The following is a 22,943-nucleotide window of genomic DNA, read 5'->3' as shown; positions in this document are numbered from 1 at the left end:
GAAGAGTTTGAAAAGAAAAATTTAGATTTGCAAAATTTACTTTCAAAGATCAATGATGATCATCAAAAGAAAATTGATGATCTTAAAACTTCTTTTGATAAAGTTGGAACAAAACATTTTGAAAAAGGTGGAAATTCAAAATCCAACTTTGTTAGAAAAAGTTTTAGAAACTACAATCATAGAGGTCCCCAAAAAACCTCTAATGGAAAAATCATTAGAAGTATGTGGGTTCCTAAAGAACTCATTACTACTAAAGATAAAATATCCTACACAAATGGATACCTAAGGGGACTAGGATTTTGGAAACTAATGAATATGGACCCAAAAGAATTTGGGTACCAAAAATCAAAAATTAATCTATGTTTGTAGGGAAAGGAGCATTGCTACAAGGCACGGGAAACAAATTCAAATTCATGGTACCTTGATAGTGGATGCTCAAGACATATGACCGGAGACAAAAGCCGGTTCATTGAGCTTAACGCCAAAAATGGAGGAGAAGTGACTTTTGGAGACAATTCAAAAGGTCACATTGAAGGTATTGGTACAATAGGTAATACCTCTTCCATACAAATTAAGAATGTTTTATATGTGAATGGATTAAAGCATAATCTATTGAGTATTAGTCAATTATGCGATAAAGGATTCAATGTCTTATTTGAAATTAATGATTGTAAAGTCATTGACATTGCATCTAATCGGATTATGCTTGTGGTCATAGAATAGGAAACATTTACATGGTGCATTTAGATTCTATTGATATGACTAATTTATGCCTAGTTGCTAAGGATGAGCATGATAGTTGGTTATGGCATAGGAGACTAGGTCATGCTAGTATGAGTGTTTTGCAACGGTTAATTCAAGGAGACTTAGTAAGAGGGTTGCCTAAGCTTAAATTTGATAATGATAAAATCTGTGATGCTTGTGCTAAAGGAAAACAAAAACGAGTTTCTTTTAAATCTATTAATGATGTATCAACTAGTAGAGTATTACAATTGATTCATTTAGATCTTTTGGGCCAACTAGAACTACTAGCTTGGGAGGAAAACAATATGCATTTGTCTTGGTAGATGACTATTCTAGATACACTTGGGTTCTATTCTTAAGTACTAAAGATAAAGCATTAGAAAATTTCATCACATTTTCAAAAATAATCCAAAATGAAAAAGGTTACTCTATCACTAGTGTTAGAAGTGATCATGGAACTGAATTTGAAAATCTTGGATTTATTGAGTTTTTTAATTCTAATGGTATTAGCCATAATTTTTCAGCACCTAGAACCCCTCAACAAAATGGAGTTGTTGAGAGGAAAAATCGAACTTTAGAAGAAATGGCTAGAACCATGCTTTGTGAAAATAATTTGCCAAAATATTTTTGGGCGGAAGCCACAAATACCGCTTGTTATGTTGTAAATCGAGTAATGATTAGGCCAATTTTAAAGAAAACTCCATATGAAATTCTAAAAAATAAAAAGCCTAACATTAGTTATTTTCATCCTTTTGGATGTAAATGTTTTGTTTTAAACAACGGTAAAGAAAATCTTGGCAAATTTGATGCTAAAAGTGATGAAGGAATTTTTTTGGGTTATTCCTTAAATTCTAAAGCTTATCGTGTATTTAATAAAAGAACTTTAGTTGTAGAAGAGTCTATACATGTTGTTTTCGATGATAATCCCCTTCCAAGGAAGGATTCTTCTGTTAATGATGATGTAGGTATTGTGCAAGCAAATGACGTTAGACATGACGTTGGAGAATCATCATCAAAGGAAGAAACAAAAGATGAGGAAACTCATGATCCCCTCGAGAATCCAACCATTGAAGAAAGGGAAGTATCTTTTCCAAGAGAGTATAACTATGTCAAGGATGGTGAAATTATAGGTGATCCATCAAAAGGGGTAACTACTCGATCTTCTCTTAGAAATATCTGTAATTATGTTGCATTTATTTCATGCATAGAGCCTAAGAACATCAAAGAAGCATTAAAAGATGAACATTGGATTATGGCTATGCAAGAAGAATTAAATCAATTTGAGAGAAGTAAAGTATGGACATTAGTTGAAAGGCCTAGTAATAAATCTACTGTAGGTACTAGATGGGTTTTTAGAAATAAACTTGATGAAAGTGGTAATATAGTGAGGAACAAGGCTAGACTTGTTGCTCAAGGCTATACTCAAGAAGAAGGCATAGACTATGATGAAACATACGCTCCCGTAGCTAGGATGGAAGCAATTAGAATGTTATTAGCATTTGCATGTTTCAATGAATTTAAATTATATCAAATGGATGTTAAAAGTGCATTTTTAAATGGTTTTATAAAAGAAGAAGTGTACGTGGAACAACCTCCAGGTTTTGAAGATTCAAATTTTCCGGATCATGTTTTAAAATTGACAAAAGCTCTTTATGGTTTAAAACAAGCTCCTAGAGCTTGGTATGAAAGATTGTCAATTTTTAATTGACAAAGGTTTTTTAAAAGGAAAGGTTGACACTACATTGTTTTTAAAGAGAAAAGGTAAAGATTTATTAGTAGTTCAAATTTATGTTGATGATATAATATTTGGTTCTACTAATGATGTTCTTTGCCAAGAATTTTCTAAGCTAATGCAAAGTGAGTTTGAGATGAGCATGATGGGGGAGCTCTCATTTTTCTTGGGACTCCAAATCAAGCAAAGAAAAGATGGCATCTTCATTAATCAAGCTAAGTACGTCAAAGATATGCTCAAGAAGTTTGGACTGGAAAATGGGAAACCTCATAACACTCCAATGAGCTCTTCAACAAAGCTTGACTTAGATGAAGGAGGTAAATGTGTAGATGTTAAATATATAGGTCAATGATTGGCTCTTTGCTTTATCTAACTGCAAGTAGACCGGACATTATGTTTAGTGTTTGCTTATGTGCTAGATTTCAATCATGTCCTAAGGAATCACATTTACTAGCTGTTAAGAGAATCTTTAGATACCTTAAGGACACTCCTAGTTTAGGACTTTGGTATCCTAGAGACTCTAGCTTTAGCTTGCATGCCTTTTCTGATGCGGATTATGGAGGATGCAAATTAGATAGGAAAAGCACCTCCGGTACTTGTCAATTCCTTGGAAATATGTTGATTTCTTGGTTTTCAAAGAAACAAAATTGTGTTGCATTATCTACCACTGAAGCGGAATACATTTCAGCCGGTAGTTGTTGTGCACAAGTTTTATGGATGAAACAACAACTTTTTGATTATGGAATTGAAGTAGGTACCATTCCTATCAAGTGTGACAATACTAGTGCTATTTGTCTCACTAAAAATCCCATCCAACACTCTAGAACTAAGCATATTGAAATAAGACATCACTTCATTAGGGACCATGTCACTAAGGAAGATGTAGTTCTAGAATTTGTTGATACTTTGCACCAATTAGCGGATATTTTACAAAACCCTTAGATAAAGAAAGATTTTGGACACTTAGAAGAGAATTAGGTTAACTGACCTATCTTCACTTAGTGTTTAAAATAATTTAGCACGTTTAATAAATACTGAAAAATGCTTATAGTAATAAATTGTATTCTTGCTATTAGTTAGGGGGAGTTTATGATTCTTAATAAAAATTAATTTTATGTTCAAATAAAGTTTGAAGATTAATTTGATTGATTGAACATAATTAATTTTTGATATATGAGTTGCCATTACCATTAGAGCCAAATTATTTAGCATTTTAAGTGTTTAAAACGGATTTTTGACATTTTTGTGCTTCATGCACCGATGCATTTAACAATGCATCGATGCATAAGACCATGCACCGATGCATCCGTCGGGTTTTAGGTTTAAAATCTTCATCTTCTTCATTTTTCTCAAAACCTAAAACATAAACTCACGGCCGTTCGTCCCACTCTCACCTCAAATCTCTATTTTTGCTCAAAATCTTCGGGAAAACATCGGATTCTTCAAGTTTTTCATCCTACAAACCTGCTACACTCATTAAATCGCGCAAAACAACTCCTCATCCCTCTCAATCCGAATTTTCAAGGTATTTTTCTAAAAACCTCTATTTTACAAATTTATGATTTTAGAACTAGTTTTAATTAGTTCTAGAATGTACATTATCGGGCATTTATTGTTTGTTGGTTCTAAACTAGATTTTACTACCAATTTCGTCAAAACAAACAATTTTTCAAAAAAAAATTCTTTGAATTTCGAAACTTAAAAAAAAAACGAAAATTAGTAAGATTTTTGATTTAATTGTTTTGTTTTCATGAAAACTATATTATGATTATCAAATATTATTTTTTAAATAGTTTTCGAAACATGCCCATTAGGATATGGTTTAGAGAACCTTGAATTATTGAGGACTCATTTGAGTTTTAGGAATTGATTGTGCATACATGTGTTTCAAATTGCAGGTGATATTCCTTATTCCGATTTACTTTAATCATGTCTAATCCCAAACGTCCTAGAACTTCGTCTAGTCGTTCTCATTCAAACCAACCGCCAAATCCCATTTTCCTCCGCCTCCTCCCGATCCTTCTATAGACGAATAGATCTTGTTGTGGTTTTGGATCGTCTTGAACGTTTATTGTTAAACCATTTTGAATATTTTGGGGGTTATTGTTTGACTTGCTTGACTTCATTTGGATATAAGATTTGGATGTTTTATGGATAGTTTGTTTGAATTTTCATTTTGAGCTTAATATTTATTAATTTTTGCATCATCATATTAGTTGCATTATGACCAATTATCCATTTATGTTTATGAATATTGATTATGAAACTAATGGCTAATCTCTCTTTTGATTGTGATCTTAGCAGCCTAATATATATATATATATATATAATATCAATTGGCTATGTTTTTCAAAATTCTTGTTTAAAACGTTTTTATAGAGTCTTTTTGATTTAACAAAAAGGGGGAGAAAGTTTAAGATGTGCTATAGTAAGGGGGAGTAAGTTTTTCAAAATCGATTTCAAAAATAATTTCTTAAACAAATCTTAAAATTACTCAAATGTTTTGTTATATCAAAAAGGGGGAGATTGTTGAAAACATTTTTGATATTTCGATATAACAAATTAAGTTAAATGAATTTTAAGATTTTACAAATGATTTTACAATTTTATATTCGATTCAATTAACCGAATATCAAATTATTACTCCAAGTTTTTCAAGATCAATTTTAAACCTTACTAAATGTGTAAAATTGTGATTTGTACTTAAACTATTTTTAAAACAATTTTCACAAAGTATTTTGAACCAAAATCAAAGCCTAAATTCAATTATTTGAGGTGATGCACCGATGCATCAACCATGCATCGATGCATTAGTGAATTAATTGAAACATCGAATGCATTCCATGCACCGATGCATTCTCCATGCATCGATGCACTCTGAATATTTTCAAAACATCGAATGCATTTGATGCATCGATGCACAAGCCATGCATCGATGCACTCAGGCTATTTTCAAACATCGAATGCATTTCATGCATCGATGCACACTTGGTGCACCGATGCATCAAGTGTTCCAACGGTCAAATATTTGAATTTTACACGTATGCACCGATGCATACTTGATCATGCATCGATGCATGAGACGCTCCACCTAGAAAAATTAATTGTTTTCACACTTAAACGGCTCTATTATCCCCACTAATTATCACCAACGTTCAGAATTGATTCAAGGGGTATTTAAACAAGTTCTGGAGCCATTGATCAAGAACAAGAAACATCAATCAACTAGAATCAAGAGAGAATCAAAGAGAAAGCATCAAACCTCAAGTTTGAGTATTTCAAGCCTATTTTTCATCCAATATTCATTTGCTTTCAAGAACACTTTTGTACTCAATTGTATTTATCCTTGAGTGTTCTTTTCTTTGTTCTAGAATTGTGCAAACATCTTACCTTGTGAGGTTTTCTTGTAAGTTTGCAAATTTGTAATCTTCTCTTTGGGAAAAAGAGTGTTCTCAAGAGTTGGGGTATACTCTTGAGGGATTTTGTAAGGTTGTCTCTTTGGCCTCAAAAGAAAGAACAAATTAGTGAATTTGTTGGAAAATCCTTAGTGTGGATAGCTAAGGTAGTGGACGTAGACTTTGTTTGAGAAAGTTGAACCACTGTAAATCGATGTGCAATTACTTTAAATTTTCTGCAAAAGCTTCCACGAAATTTTTAATTGCCAATTCACCCCCTCTTGGCCGATTCCGTAGATCGATTAACTCAACATATCTAATTATAAATAATATCTAATTAATTTGATTCAAACATTTTGCATTTAGTTTTGATATTATTTTAATTAATTAATATTGATTTAGGTTTTAAATGGATTTTAAATGGATTAGGCCTCTTAATATAATTATATTTAAAGGTTAATTCGGTTAATTCTGTTAATTAACTGATTTCGAACTGAATTAACCGTTAACCGAATTCCAAAAAAATCCTTAACCGTTCCCCGATAGAATTAATTCGGTGGCCGACCGAATTAATCGAACTAATTCGGTTCGATCGGTTAATTCGGTTAAAACCAAATTTTGAACACTCCTAATCTTATCGAATTGAATGTCATGATTATTATTTATGATTTAGGGTTTAAAACTTAAAATTTTGGATTTAAGATTTTTTTTGTTGCTCTCTAATTCCAAGGCTTCGTTCTAACTAAGCTGAATCGACGCGGGATTTAAGATCTTAATGTTTAGGGTTTTAAATTAAAATAAGTAAGGTCATGGTAAATTATATACATAACGTGTATCAAATAATTTCTATTAATTTCCATTGAGATTTTTTTAACATATTTCATATATATTTTATTAATTTATATTCGAGATTTATGATTCCATTTTTAAAATATCTTCTTAAAAATATAATTAGTTTAAAAATGAGACGTCTAATTTAATATTTAATAAATTAATATTTTCATGTATATTTTGCATATTATAATGTAAGTTACTAATCAATAATTATTTTTTATACCCAAAAATTTTAAGTCTAATTACTACTATCAAAATCTTAAAAGTGATATAGAAAAATCACAAGGCATTATTTGGAAGGAAATAAAATACCAGAAGTTGAGGGTGAAATTATCATTTATTCATTTCACGGGACCAAATATATAAAATGGAAAGTCTTTGCGCCTCTGTGATTCCCACACAAGGAAAGAAGGATCGAGGTAACGCCGGACCCACGCAAACAAAAACGAGATTTTTGTTAACGATTTTTGCTTTTTTACCAGGCGAGCATTTACATGTGGTTTAGGGTTGAAAAAGACACGTAGTGAACTGTGGTTGGCTAATGGAGACAGTGATGTAGTGGACAGTGTGGACACCGCAAGGTTATTTTAGATATTTTATATTTTGTTTCTAGTAATTATCTAGATACCATCTAGCCACTTTACCATTCTTGTCCCTAGGTTGGTTGGATGAGTAGCTCCATTAGATGAGATTACCTCCACTCGATTTGAATTTAAATAAAAATTTTAATTTATGAATTAATTGGTATTATTTGTTTAAATTTAGTTTAATGATCATAAAAATTTTAAAATATTTTAAATAAATCAATCCAATGGTATTTATTTTTACATCTAATTAAGCTGTCAGAAGTTTTTCAACAAATTAATAAAAATATGCATATATAAAAATATAGAAAGGCAGATAAAAAACAATATTTGAAATAATTTTATAAGATGTAAACCAATCGAAATTGGGACGCACATGATAGGTACATCTAGAATCGAGGATCTATTCCTATCTTGCTTTAGAATTATCGTCAGGTGTAATTAGAAGTTCTGCAACATCACATTATTTTGCTATGACAGTCTCTCCAGATTTCCTAGAGTTATGCTCCGCAACTTCTTTTTTGATTTTATTCTATAACTTATACACTTTGATTTAATAGGGTCTTTCTTCATGCAAATATTACGAGTTTTACCTTGATTATAGGATTTTGACTTGGCCATGTTTTTACCTATGAAATTGTGTTCTATTTTTTTTCTGTTGTTGTTACTAGTTGATCCATGCAATATGAGACCTTCTGTTTGGAACTTCGATCTAACTACCATATGCTTCATCTTGTCATACGATTGCATGTTACCTAACATTCTTCGAGAGTAAGTGTTTTACGACTATACAATATGGTGTCTCTAAAGGACGAGTAAGAATGTGCAGTGAATATATCAGAATCAATCTTTTGTCTTCATGGTCATATCACATCCATGGTTTTATCTTTGAGTGCAATTAAGTGGTCTTCAAGTGATGAATCTTCTGCCAACTTGTTTGAGTAAAGTCAATGCTTCATGTGCAACTTGTTGAACAACGTTTCCTTCATGCATAGTTACTTCAATTTCACCCACAAAAAAAAACACTCGTATTTTTTTAACATATCATATAAATGTTGTTTGATAAGGGCATACAAATATGTGATATGACATTTTAATCATTATATTTTTCTTTGTTTGTCCAATATGAGGATGTCGTATTATCAAACCTTTCTAACATATCATGTAAGTCTAACTGTGTAAAAATATCTTGAATATTCACTTTTCATAACGAGAACTTGGCAATCTGATCTAATAACAAAACTTCATATTTTATTGATGTCATGATTGGATCTAACTCAAAAAACTCTAATACTAGTTGGTTATAATGAAACAATGATAACAACGAAACAAGAAGAAAATATCACAAATGAAACAAGAACATAAATAAAACCAAGATTTACTTGAAAAACTCTTTTAAGAAAAATCATAGACAGAAGAATAAAATTTTTACTAATATGAAAGAAAAAGTGTAACATTCTCTACCCGATCTAGAAGGAACTAGATTAGAGACGTTATTGAATCTTAAACTGAAATAAGATATTCATAAATCATATATATTATCATATTACAATCACAAAAAAGATCCAAATCATCAGGCTTATCAATTAGTAACAAAGTTCAAGTTGAACTTATGCTTAGAGACCACAATGAAAATTTTCCATGCATATGCCATTGATTTGCCCACATTGATGCTAACAACCTAGCCATTCAAAAGGCTTCACAAGAGTGAGTATAGTTGCATAAGGCATGAAGCATCATTTCTTCCTCCACATGACACATTGGGCATCATCTTTGTGTTAGGCAAGTTACACACAAATGGTTTCCAACGAGCAAGGCACCATGTGTAACACCCCCAACCGGTATCCGACCCGGATATGAGTCCGAAATGTCACATTGACTTTTCAAAACAATATCCTTACCAAATAACATAACCTTTGGACTTATATTAAGAAAATATGATCATATACTTGTTAAATTTTGTTTCATTATAACAAATTTAAAGAAAAATGTTTTATGAATAGTACTATACCGTATGAATAGTACTATACTATATGAACAGTGCCGTGAACAGTGCTACAGTGTACCGATGCACTGCTACAATTACTGCTCAACTTATATAAAACTTATAAAAATTTAAGCTTTCATCAGTATAAAATTACCATTTACATACATACGTTTAAAACATTACAAAACTCAATCATATGATTTTACAAAATCGATTAGAGCATATCAGATTCAAATATTTATTTACATGCCAACCTCAATCAATATTACAAAATACAATCTATTCAATTCTTTTCTGATCTGATCTTGGAAAGGAGAAACTGATATGTCTTGCTTAACTTTTATCAATCTTCCTCTTCTCGGAACCTACGTGTGAAACAATCACACGCTAAGTCGTTCACTTGGTGAGGTATATAAAACATAATAACTATAATGCAGCTCATATACATATGAACATATAATCTAATTTATTTTATCGTGTCACAAATAATTCAGTGTAAATGATAATAGCATGATAACATGTAACAATGCAAACACTTTTGATACCTTTTGTAAGCCCATGTACATTACTGAGAACTTTAAGGTACGCGAGTACATTGAGGTTGTGCACTATGCTGTCACCACAGCTCGTATGGGGTCCCATTAGGGGCATGTGAAATTTATCCCGAAGGACCGCGTAGACTCTATACTCTTGGCATGCCAACTATACCTATAGCTCTCATATCATATAACATGGGCATTATTTTTATGTTTCATATGTTCATGTACTCATGTCATTTCTCTTGTAATCACATGTGCCTTTTCTTCTATCACATACCACATGAACGTGTGTAAACATCTATCTCATATTGTAACATCTTCCATACCGGGTTAGTGATCAAATTGCGAAATTTCAAAATTTAGTGACCAAAGTAGATAAATTGAATAGTTGAAAGATTTAATGGGAATGTTTTGTGTAGGATCAATTAACAAAGAAGGAGGAACTAAAGGGGTAAATGAGTCTTTAAATAGGGGAAATAATTAAATATTAGATGATGATATTTAAATCCACGTGGAAGGCAAATAGAGAGAACAAAAGTTTCCAGATTTCTCTTCTTCTTCACTTCTTCTTCACTTCTTCTTCTCCATCGTGAGACCAAGCTAAATGTGAGTTTTCTTGTTGAACAAATTCTTGATGAAATTAAGATTTATTATTGATCCTTAGATGATAACTAAGCTTAAGGAAAGCTTAGATTATCTTAAAACCATAAGATGATAAGTATATGAAGAATTAAAAAAAAGGAAGTAGAAAAGTGAAATCTTGGATTAGAGTTCAAAATAAGAATTAGAAGTGGGATTTGACTTGTCATAAAGCTAACTAAGAAGTATGAGGTGTTAGAATTCAAATTAGAACATGTTGGAATTTGGGTTAGATTCTTAAATTCTACATGGAGAATTGGATTTCTAAGTTTTAGAGGTATGAAATGGATAATAATTAGTTTAAGTAAGAGTATGCAAGTTAGGGATATAAAAAGGAGGTGAAATATAAAGTGTAGAGAAGATTATAAAAAGATTTTCGTGCTTAAAATGACATTTATGGGCTATGTGTATCGATGCACATTCAATGTGCACCGATGCATCAAGGATAAATCCCAGAAATTGTTCAAGGTGTACCGATGCACATGAAGTGCATCGATGCACTATTTTAAAATACAAACATCAAATGCCATCGATGCATCGATGCTTAAGGAGTGCATAGATGCACCCCATTAAATACAAACATCGAATAGGATTTATGCATCGATGCATGGTGTAGTGTATCGATGCATACCTCCATTAAAAGATGAAAATAACTTTTCTTTTAGTTTAAGAAATGATAGTTGAGAATATATTAATTAGTATACTGATAAGTATCAATGAATTACTATGTAGATATAGAGCCTAAATGAGTTCTGGAACAATCGACAAGTAGGATTGATCGAGGGAAAGACAAAGAAATCTAGGTGAGTGCATATGCATAGCATGAATATAGTATTATAATCAGTTCTAGACTTATGATAAGTCTAGATTCAATATTTTGATACATGATTACATTCCATATTATGAAACATGATATGAGTTTATACCATATGCATTATGTGACATGAATATGCAGGAAAAAGTTATATGAGTTATGTGATAAAGGTAGAAAAATAATTTGTCTATGTGATACAAATTATGTGAATTGTGAAAGCCCATGTTATGTAGATGAGAACTATATGTATAGTTGGCATGCCAAGGGTAGAGGGTCTACGCGGTCCTTCGGGATATATATATATTCTTTGGAACATGTGTGAAGTCTTGTGAGACACATACTTGATCCCTAGTATATGTATATGATTCTTAAGGAATGATATGTGGTCCTTATAGACATTATTATATGGCACTACGGTGCTATTCTACACGGCACTCCGGTGCAATTCTACGTGACACTTAGGTGCAATTATACGAGCTGTGGTGACAGCATAGTGCACAACCTCACAATACTCACATACCTTAGGTTCTCAATATGGTATCATGGGCTAATGAACTTAATAATGTGAACTTATGAATGTGAATTTGATAAATCTATGTGTAAGAAACATGGTTATGGTTATTGAATTGTTTACATACATATTATCATTGCAACCCATCTCATTTTAACAATTCCTTTATATTTTATTGTTATTATTATATTGCCTCACTAAGTCGATGACTTAGCGTGTGAGTGTTTCACACGTAGGATCCGATAAAGTAGACGATCGAGGTTAAGCAGCTGGACAATATTACTCCTGCAACTATCAGATCATAAGCAACTTAACCAGTAGGTCATTTTTGTTATGTAAATGGATGTTGACATGTAACTAAAGGGTTAAGTTGTGTATGCTCTGAGTATTTTGGTAAAAGTGTATTAATATATGTATATTATTGTATTTTCTTAATATAAGTTCAAATATTGTGATTTTGTAAGAAATGCGTTTCAAAAAGGTAATGTGACACCTCAGACTAGTATCCGGGTCAGACACGGGTTGGGGGTGTTACATTTAATGGTATTAGAGCTATGGTTTAGCCAATTCTAGGCATAAACCAAAGTCTATAGAGTCTTTAAATGGAATACATGTCAACAAATAGTGAGAACTTCTGATCTGGTATAGTATGAGTATGTTGTTTTGCTAATAGAACAATGTGTTTATTTTATTAGATGTCCGGACATAGTAGCTCCCGAAGTGAAGCGGGAGAAGATAGGCCTGCTGAAAGCAGTAATTCACCTGCCCTGGCCAGGGAAGGTGAAGGACATGCATCTCAGGGAGTGCCTGTACAAGATCAAGACACTTTCTTCAAGACGTTGGATGCTATTCTGACGCGTCTTCAACCTCCTGCTCCACCAACTCAAAGAATGAATGTAGTAAAAGAGTTGAGAGGTTTAGGAGCTCCCGAATTTAAGAGAGAAGTCGAGGAAGGTCCGGTTGCGGTGGATCTTTGGCTAAATGATTTGAAAATCATGTTGGATGGTCTCTACTGTTTTGAAGTGGAGAAGTTAGATGGAGTTGTCTCGTTGCTGATGGGTCAGGCGAGGATATGGTGGATGAACATCACCATGAGGATGTCCAATGACCAGTTGACTTGGTCTTTGTTCTTAGATGAATTTAAAAACAAGTACATTGGAGATCAATTTATTTTCGGCAGATGAAGCAGGAGTTTTTGAATTTGAAACAAATGAATCGCTCTGTATATGAGTATGAATGTGAGTTCAACAAGCTGAGTAGGTTTGCATCTGAGCTTGTGCCTACTGAAAAAGAGGCTTGTGAATGGTTTGTGGAGGGCTTACGCCCTAGATTGAAAGAGATGCTGATAGTATTGAATTTGTCCTCGTTTCAAGAGGTGATCAATCGTTCCAAGGCTCTTAAAAGAGCTCAGAATGAGAGATTCGGGGATTTTAGAGTTCATACATCAAAGAGGACGGGTGCTTCTTCTAGCTCAACACCACCAAAAAGAGGAAGAGACTCAGGATTTCGATCACAAGCTAGATCAGAATCAGTTGCATCATCTGCTAGGGGAGCAAGTCAAACAAGACCTAGACAGACGCAGTCAGTGGGATCTGGTGTTAGGAGATCTACTCTGAGTCAAGCAAGACAGTGTCAACACTGTGGGAAAAACCATTCTGGGGCTTGTCGGATGGCTGTTGGGACTTGTTTCTGATGCGGAGATGCCGAACATTTTATCTGGGATTGTCCATTGATGGTTGGTGAGCCTGTACCATCTGAAAGAGTTGGTTCTGCCTCACAAAGAGGACGATGAAGAGGAAGAGGAAGAGGAAGAGGAAAGAACTCGTTTGAATCCTCTGCTCAACCTGAAGTTCGGTCAACCACACGGGTGTATAATCTAAAGACAAGTGAAGACCGTGATGACCCTGATATTATAGCAGGTACTTTTCAGCTGTACGATAAATTAGTATTTGTATTGATTGATCCAAGCTCTAATTATTCTTACATTACGAGTAAGTTAGTAAAGGAATTGAGGATTTCCTTAGAAGCTACAAGTAATGAGATTATAGTAACCAATCCTTTAGGTCATAGTGCTCGGGTGAACAAAGTCTGTAAGGGGTGTCCCATAAAGATTCAGGGAATTGAATTCCCTGCTAATCTGATGGAATTACCCTTTGATGAGTTTGAAGTGATTCTGGGAATGGATTGGATGTTCCGTTACTATGGAGATGTTAATTGCAGATCGAAAAAGGTAACCCTGAAGAGTCTAGAAGGAACAGAGATAAGTATGAGTAGTGAAAGGTTTAATCATTTAGCAAATGTAATATCAGTAATGTTAGCTAAGAAGCTGTTGCTACAAGGATGTCAAGAATTTTTTGCAAATGTGATAGATTCAAGAGCTAAAGAAAAAGGATTGAATGAGATTTTAATAATTCGGGAATTCCCTGATATTTTCCCGGCTGAGTTGCCAGGATTACCTCCAGATAGAGAGGTAGAATTTCAAATTGAAATAATGCCAAGAACTGCTCCAATTGCAATGGCACCTTATCGGATGACTCCGAAAGAATTGCAAGAGTTGTTAGAAAAGGGATTTATTCGACCAAGTGTGTCACCTTGGGGAGATCCGGTGTTATTTTTTAAGAAGAATGATGGATCAATGCGTCTCTGTATTGATTATCGACAGCTTAATAAGGTGACCATCAAGAATAAGTATCCCCTTCCGCGCATTGATGACTTGTTTGATCAGCTAAAAGGAGCTTCGATATTTTCAAAGATCGATCTACATTCGGGTTATCATCAATTGAAGATTCCTAGTTAACTCATTCAATACAGAAGCTAATTTGAGCATCATTTGACATAGGAAGGCCATTTGACCCTTTTATAGGGTTTTTCCATGTCAAGCTTGATGACTCCACCGTTGTTTGGACCATTATTAGATGATATATGTAATGCACCAATTCATGGGCCATTATGATGTTATCCGATATCTGGCTCTCTAAGATAAAAGTAACTTAATTTTACTGGTACAAAATACATAAGACCTTTCATTCAGTTCACATGGACTTTAGAACATATCTTATATACCACGTAATAGACTAATGGGTCTTAGATAGTTTCACACGTGGGGCTCTACCACATTGGAGATCAAGACAATAACCATCTTATTTACTATGGACATGTCTAGTTGCCCCTAGAGTAGAAGAAGACAAAGATTAATTGTGTCCCTCCCATTAGCTCCCAGTATTGTCTAAAGAAGATGCAAGGAGACCATCAATCTATTCACTTTTTTCTAAGTGTACGTCTCTAAAAGCTTTAAGAACCTCTTTAAATGTGAAAAGGGCACATAAGTTATTGTTCATTTCTCGGGAAATGCCCGAGATCACAACATTCAAGATTGTTGCATTTTGTTATTACATGAAAGGGAAAAATTAAGCTTTGAAAATGACCAACAATGATGTCGTTGAAGTCTTCCCATTTATCTTTCCAAAAACCTCCACTATCAAATGAGCCTCGGATCTAATTCTTTTACGTCGTCCTATGGTCTGAACATGAAAATACATGGTATTACGGTCACCATGAGATAACTAATTCACAAACATTGGGACTAGAATGTTTCCTTCTATCCAACAAGGTCTTCAGTTCCTTCTTCGTTTCTTTGAAAAACCTTGATCTCAACATCTGATATCATTTTCAAGGTCTTCAATAGTCACCTATACTTGGTACGTTTCTTATTTCTTATGCTTAATTCATAATGTGATGATCTTATGAATGTTTGATTTGTAAAGATGTTTGTAACATGTATGTTATGTTGTCAAAATCTTATATCCATATTAAGGTTATGTACGATGTGTTCGAGTGTTTAAAGGCTCAAAACCTACAATTTTAGGTATTATTATCGAGAACATATGAAAGGAGTATTGATATTTGTTAGGGAAATCGATACTCGTGATACTCGTTTAACTTATTGGAATTTTAAGTTGTTTTCGAGTTTCTAAGATGAGTATTGATATCAAATCCATAAAATCGATATTTTAACCTATTATGAGTGTGGTCTTATATGTATATTTTAGATTAAGTTTGTTGACTTTTAAATATAATTGTTGACCTATAATGTGATTAAATGAAATAAAATGTATGATTATTTCTTCAAGTTAAATCATGTCTCTCCGATGACAATGTCTCTTGAAATTCTGTTAAAATTCCCAAATTGAGTTTGGGATGCCATAGTCTCCAAATTAGACTTTATATGTGAAAAAATCTTTCGAGTCGGTTCAACCCGATCCAAAACCCTAAACACTATGCAGCCCACCTCCAATTTCAGTTCAGCCCAGTCCAGTCGAATATAATTTCCTTCGTGTTATATGCAAAACCTAAACCCTTCGCAGTTTCCCCCGCCATCGACAAAGCCCTTTTCTCCCAATCATAAGCGATACAGAAAACAAGAAGGAAGAGCGATGGAAACGCAGGGGATACTAGACCGAGGCATGCCCAGCAGTAAAGAGCTAGAAGAGCTAAAGGAGCTATTCAAACACCATATCGAGTCTTTCGATTACATGATCGATTTAGGCTTAGAAACTATGCTTAAACGCATCAAGCCTGTGCAAATCTTCGATCCCGTCTCCACCAAAACTGTTAGAAATATCCTTTTTTCAATTGTCGGAAGTTATTTTAAATGGATTTTTTGTTTTGTTATATTACTTGATTTTTGCGTCCGAATGCTTAAAGAAATAAATTAGTTTTGAGTCTAATTTTGTTTTCCAGGAATGCTAACTCTTGATGGTCGCTTTTTCTATTTTTTAAATTTGAAAGAAACGGGTGATTGACGAGTTATACTATAGTCATGTTAGAATTTGTGTTGCAAGTTGATAATCAATTAGAATCATCTTTTAAGTGAAAGTGCATAAAGTGTTGATGTTTGTTCTTGACTTTGTATCTTACTCTGGTATGATCATCCCGAAGTATTTCCACCGCAAAAGGAACGGTCTTCAAAGACGTCAGCAGGGGCGTTGCTTCCATTTGAAGTAAAATTTGACACTATAATTTCCTTGTATTCGGTTCATTATATGTTTTTCATTTTTTATTAATTGATTCCACTTTTTTCTTCTTCTTTAAACAGTGTAGACAAGCAAAAATTTCTTATACGGGGAACTTGCACATGGATGTTTGCTTTCAGTGGAATGGTGGAGTTGTTATAGAGAAAAAATTAATTTTGGCGAGTTTCCTATAATGTTAAGGGTTAGTTTCCTTTCTTTCTTCGTCTCCCCCACGCAAAAAAAAAAAAAAAAAAAAAAGAAAAAAAAAGAAATTTATGTTGTACAAAGATTGATTGATTCTTCATTTAAGTGAATTGTATAGCATGGTTTGCTAGTTTATGGGGCTTGTTAATTTTAGATTATGGGAATAGTTTATCTTACAAATGTTTCAGAAAAATTTTCAAAACCAAAATTTTTCAATATACTTCTATCAATTTTATGTTGCAATATGTATTGCTTTGCTTGCGTTGCAAGACATACTTACTCTCTGCCTCTCTGGTTATGAATATGTTCTATTTAATAGATGCAGTTGAAATGTGCTGACTGTATACGGTTAATTGTATTTTATTTTATGCAGTCGAAACGTTGTTACTTGCGAGATGCTGATCCCTCGAAAATGGTTGCTTGCAAAGAAGAGTCAGCAGAAATGGGTGGGTGAGTATTTTGATTGATTGTTCACCCTTTTAGGTTTGACATCCCTTAACATTATTAGCATGTGCTTATTTTGTCTGTTTGGAATTGTACACTATATACTTTAAATTGCTTGCCCTTTGCTTACTTTTGCAGTTTTGTAGTTCCACTAGTGCTCTACATATTTTGTATTATGATGCCTGTGCTAGCCTATATTTCCTGTATTTAGGAGCACATCATCATATAGTTCAAGTATACGATTAATTTGTTTGAATGGTGTGGATAATCTCATTAGAAATTTTATAATTTCTAATGAGATTCAAACACATAATTCATTCATAGTGCACACGATATCCAATTTTTACTTTTTGTGCCTATTTTTTTTCTTTTTACAATTTAATTGACATTAAAAATTTTCATGGAAATGCAGTTACTTTGTTCTGAATGGGCTTGAGAGAGTTGTCAGGACCGTGATATTGCCGAAACGGAATTATGTAAGCGAGCCCTTTGATTGTTGTTCTTTTAACCAACAGGAGAACATTTTAATTTTTGTTGATGAGTTAAACTATGGTTTCTAATTTAATATCTTCCTAATTCTAGTAGTCTCTATACAATTTGCTAAGAAGTTAAGTCTTTTCTTGAGTGATCTTTTTGTTTCAATCTAATGGAATTAATATCATTCATATGTCTAGAATAGAATGCTAAACCTATTGTCTAATGAAAAATTCTTTATTAATCCCCCTTTACTTTTCTTTGATTAAAAATGTCGCATTACTGACGTGGTATTTTGTTCTCAGCCTATGAGCTTGGTACGGGGTTCATATCGTGATCGTCGGGAGGGTTATACTGATAAAGCGGTTGTAATAAGGTTTATTATTATACAATACAGTATTATTATTACCTTCTTTCGTTCAAGTTATTATTTCAGCTTCTCATTGGATTCCTTTGAGCTTATCAATTTTTCTTACTCTGCTGCCCCAAATTGTTTATGGATACTCTTATAATTGTCATTCTAGGTGTGTGAGAGATGATCTGTCTTCAGTAACAGTTAAGTTGTATTATCTTCATAATGGGAGTGCAAGACTTGGATTTTGGTAAGAAATTGATTGGGAGTGGAAAAATGATGCTTTTGGTTTTTTATTATAAAATAAGCTAATATATATGCATTTCAACTTAATTTATGCTTGCAGGATACAGGGGAGGGAATACATGCTTCCTGTGGCATTGTTCTTAAGGTGTAACTGGCTCTTTTACATACTATCTCTTGCCATGTGCTTCTGTAAAAGCCTTTCTTATGCGATCCTCCCCTTTGTGACACTTTCCGCAGCGGGATTTGTCCTTGATTCTTCTCCTTCTAATTTTTTAAGCTCTTGAAAGTACGCTTGCCCTAAGCCTATTGCTTTTGACATGGTTTTTGTAGCTCCTTTTTTTTCTTGTTCTAATTCTGATTTTTCTTAGTAGGCTTGATTGACACTAATGATCACGAAATTTATACAAAATTGACTTGCTGCTATACTGAGAAAGATGGCGAGTTAAAGGGTGCTGTTGGCACTCAACTTGTTGGTGAAAGAGCCAAGATTATTCTTGATGAAGTTCGGGACTTAGCGCTTTTTACCAAGGAGCAATGTCTACAACATATTGGTGCTTACTATGATACTTGTCTCATGATCATTTCATTTCATATGTTAAACATTTATATTTATATGTTGTTATTGTAGGGGAACACTTCCAACCTGTTATGGAGGAAATGGAAACTGAGAGTCATTCTTCTGTAAGTTGTATTTGTTGTCTATAGAGGCCGGTTGGCTTTATTTTTAGTGATTTATGAGACATTTGATGCGCTATTCAATGTTTTGTTTATTTTTTTCTTTTATATGTAGATTGCTGATGCAGTGCTGAGGAATTACATATTGTTCACTTGAATGACACAATGACAAGTTTAATCTGCTTATGTAAGTTATAGAGGTTCTCTTATCCTAGTTCAACTTCATATTTTAGAATAATCTTGTCATGTGCTGTTTATATGACCACATTCTTTGTATCCTTGCATTCTATTTAATTTCTTCTCTTTAGCTTTATGGTGCAGAAACTTTTCTCGCTTATAGATCAAACTTCTGCGCCTGATAACTCGGATTCTCTGCAAAATCAGGAAATTTTACTCCCTGGTCATCTCATTACCATTTACCTTAAGGTAGAAAGACTTTCAACCATTTGAAGAATTTTTTCCTTTTCTTTTATTTGTTTAAATTTTTTAATGAATCAATGGAATCAGGGTACTAATATCTTACTAAAAATATAATGACATGCCTCAACAGGCTGACTTTTCTTAATTAGTTTGTGCTAATTACGTGCAATTTGAATGTTAGTCATGTTGTTTATTGTTTTAATTATTTTATTAAAATAATTCTATTAAAACCTATTCAATATAACTCTTACGTTATCTTTGATTGTGGTTAGTTATTTGATCGACTAGATTTAGAACTTTTTTTCTAAATTTGTTTTTAAGTGTATCGCGATAATGATTTTATTTAAATACAATTATAAAATGACAATTGATTATTGAATAAAATCAAAAGTGAAGGATTAATATATTTCTAGTAGTTTCTCACCCGTTAAGCCACATTTATATGTTAAAACACCATTCTTTTAGTTAAGCTGTCGGTAGTTGTTTGATTATCAAAATTTTTATTTTATTTTTCTTTTAACCAGGATTTTTTAATCATTGAGCTCTTAGCTTATCTTCTAGTGCATGGAACAGCTAGCAGCACATGTACCTTGTTAAATTAGCTTCATTGATGTAATGTGTATGTTGATTGATTTCAACCCATTGTTTTGTTTCAGGAGAAACTGGAAGATTGGTTGCGCAAAGGGAAAAACTTATTGAAGATGTGATCAATAACAAAAGCAAAAATTTTGATTTCTGCAACTGTATGTTTTGTCCTTGCACTTTCTATCCTTTTTGTAAACTGTCTTCTCTTTCTGTGCCATCATTTTTATTATAGTGTTTCTAATATTTTGCAACTTTGAATCCTGTTGGTGCCTGAAAGCTTTACTACATTAGTTTAGTCATTTCTTTTGAACCACAATCTACTTATAATACTACTTGTAGCTGGTTGTTTTATGGTCAATAGTAGTTTTTCAATTGAAAGTTCAATTTGGCAAAAAACTGGATGAACCTGATTGAATCTAATGCTCAACTTGTCCAAACCTGAAAATCCTACAATGCCTCAACTTGAAACATCTCAACACGTATGTGACCTAACCAACCGCACCCTAAGTGCGCGCTTGGTTCACGGAATGTAAGATTATCTTTGGGAATAAGATTACCGGAATGTAATATTACTCTGGGAATGTTGTGTTACCTTGTTTGATTTGCTTCATAGGAATGTATGATTACAGTACTTGGATGCATATTTTACCAAATAATCATTGTGATATATATTTTAAATTATAAAAATATTTTTTTTATAGAAGTTGAAGGCCTCATTAAAAACTCCCTTCGTATTCGTCCACATACTAAGAAGTATGTTAACGAATATTGGAAGGAAGAAAAGAGTACCTCATAGTTTATTAATAATAGTATCGAATACATATGATGGATACACGAAATATTCTCGAATGGAGAAATACACCATTACAGCAAACCAGAAACACCTAAAACTCTCACTTCCTCAGCCAGTAAATCCCATCGACAATTATCCTTTTTCTAATTTACACCTCCAGCAAAAAGAACAAAACAACGCAAAAGAACAAAACACAAAAGAAAGCCAATACCTGCAATCATTAAAATAAATCAAAGCCCCAATTGAAGAAACGAGATCTAATGAGTATCGACTTCGTCAGGGACCCAAGAATTTGGTTTGAAGGAAGGCCCAATTTTATGCACCATGATTTTGAATGAGTTAGTACCGACCTTCAACTCCAACGACTCGTCAATTCTCAAATTTGCCTTTGTGAGGATTTGAATTTTCGCCCGATCAAAAGATGATGGTGATTGGCAGCTTTCGTCGATTGCTAATAAATTACCCCACTTGTCTGCAATGTTTTTGAAAGTATCCCCAATTCCAAGCGTGAAAAGGAACTCCCTCGCAAACTAACCATACTCGACGACATTCCACCACCAGACTTTTTGACCAGGCTTCAACTCTGGAGAACCACTTAGCGAGAGTCTGTGATTCATCATTCTTCACACTTCTCAATGAAGAAGAGTCTTCAAAAATCACAAGTACTGTATTTCCAGCAGCTCTCATTAATGAGAAACCAATGAGTCCATTGGCTTGCATTTGACTAGCGAGATTATCGATTTTGATAAAGTCTTTGCACCAACCCACTAGACATTTACTCAACACGTAGAGTTTATCCTCGTCCATAACACCTTCAACTTCACTATTATTATTCCTCGAAACAACTTCCATCCCCGATTTGTGGTGAATAGTTGTAGAGGTCTTTCTCCAAAAAGAATGTCGAGGTTTAAATTTAGCCAAAGAAACGCTAATTTTGCTTCCGTCAATGTAGGAGCCATTCATTTCTGAGATTGTTTTCCTTGCTTCTTCGATTTTAGCAAAACGGATGAACCTAAAACGAACACCTTTTGAATTTCTTTTGTTAGGAATGAAAGCATCAATAACCGGACCGTGGGTGCAAAAATAAGATCCAAACCTCTTCCAATGGATCTTCTCTGGTAAATTTTAGATAAATAACATGTAACAACCACTTCTGTACCCATTACAGATTTTCGGTTGCCCTTCATTCCACCAATTGTGAAACTCGATTCTCCTCCTTGCTTCTCAACAGGTGTATCCCGCCATTCACGGCCCCTGGCGAGCTTTTGGAGACGTTCACGATTTTTTGGTTGTGATTGGATAGCTCGTAGTCGCCTCCTAGCCTTCATCTTTGAGCCAGAACTCTCGGGCAGAACCATAAACCGAAGTCTGGCCTCTTCGTTGGCAAAACCCAAAGGTGAGAAGGCCTTGTATAACCTTGGAACCAACCTACCTCGGATCCGAGACGATCCAGCGGCTACCTAAGGAGAAAACATTATAAGCCGAACTGAAGTCGTCCGATTTAAGGAGAAGGAACCCAAGCTCAGAACTGATTACTGTAGCGAGAATAGTAACCAAGAATTACTGTAGTCGGGAATAGAAACCGTCGACGGCGGTAGAATTGAAGAAATACTCGGCTTAGGTTCACTGTGGAAGCCTATCCTTGATGTTGACGTTGAAGCGAGCAAACCTGGAAATCCCGGTGTTTAACTTCGGAAGAGAAGAACGGAAATTTGGAGTTAGGTTTGGGTTAGCAGTGAAATGGAGGTGGAGGTTGCGTCAGTCGGTGGTGGATAATATTTTCACAAAGCAACAACTTGTTTCTTCATGAAAAGCGGCTGACGGAATCAACAATCTTCCTCTAGATCTACTATGATCTAGTTCCATTTTGAAAAAACCAGTGTCCGATCCATGCTTGGGGTGAAGAGAGGATTCAAATGGTATATTTTCCTTCTTTTTTCGATGCCGGCGAGCAATGGT

General features: G+C 33.8%; 1 protein-coding gene across 1 annotated transcript in view; it reads left to right on the top strand.

Moving 5' to 3' along the window:
* The first annotated feature begins 16,148 nt into the window (after window positions 1-16,148).
* Window positions 16,149-22,943, top strand: part of LOC120129480 (DNA-directed RNA polymerase I subunit 2-like) — a 31,058-nt gene continuing 24,263 nt past the window's right edge. Inside the window, 16 exon segments of the mRNA XM_039146964.1 lie at window positions 16,149-16,396; window positions 16,697-16,779; window positions 16,875-16,947; window positions 16,950-16,993; window positions 17,369-17,445; window positions 17,852-17,915; window positions 18,219-18,289; window positions 18,438-18,515; window positions 18,612-18,658; window positions 18,883-19,062; window positions 19,140-19,192; window positions 19,302-19,333; window positions 19,335-19,373; window positions 19,495-19,612; window positions 20,263-20,290; window positions 20,293-20,349. Of these exon segments, the coding sequence (XP_039002895.1) occupies window positions 16,213-16,396; window positions 16,697-16,779; window positions 16,875-16,947; window positions 16,950-16,993; window positions 17,369-17,445; window positions 17,852-17,915; window positions 18,219-18,289; window positions 18,438-18,515; window positions 18,612-18,658; window positions 18,883-19,062; window positions 19,140-19,192; window positions 19,302-19,333; window positions 19,335-19,373; window positions 19,495-19,612; window positions 20,263-20,290; window positions 20,293-20,349 (1,228 nt within the window). The 5' untranslated portion in view covers window positions 16,149-16,212.

Source organism: Hibiscus syriacus, unplaced genomic scaffold (genome assembly GCF_006381635.1).
Source record: "Hibiscus syriacus cultivar Baekdansim isolate YM2019G1 unplaced genomic scaffold, ASM638163v2 tig00110500_pilon, whole genome shotgun sequence".
Lineage (NCBI taxonomy): Eukaryota > Viridiplantae > Streptophyta > Magnoliopsida > Malvales > Malvaceae > Hibiscus > Hibiscus syriacus.
The sequence above is the reverse complement of the archived record's forward strand: the minus strand, read 5'-3'. Positions and strand labels throughout refer to the sequence as shown.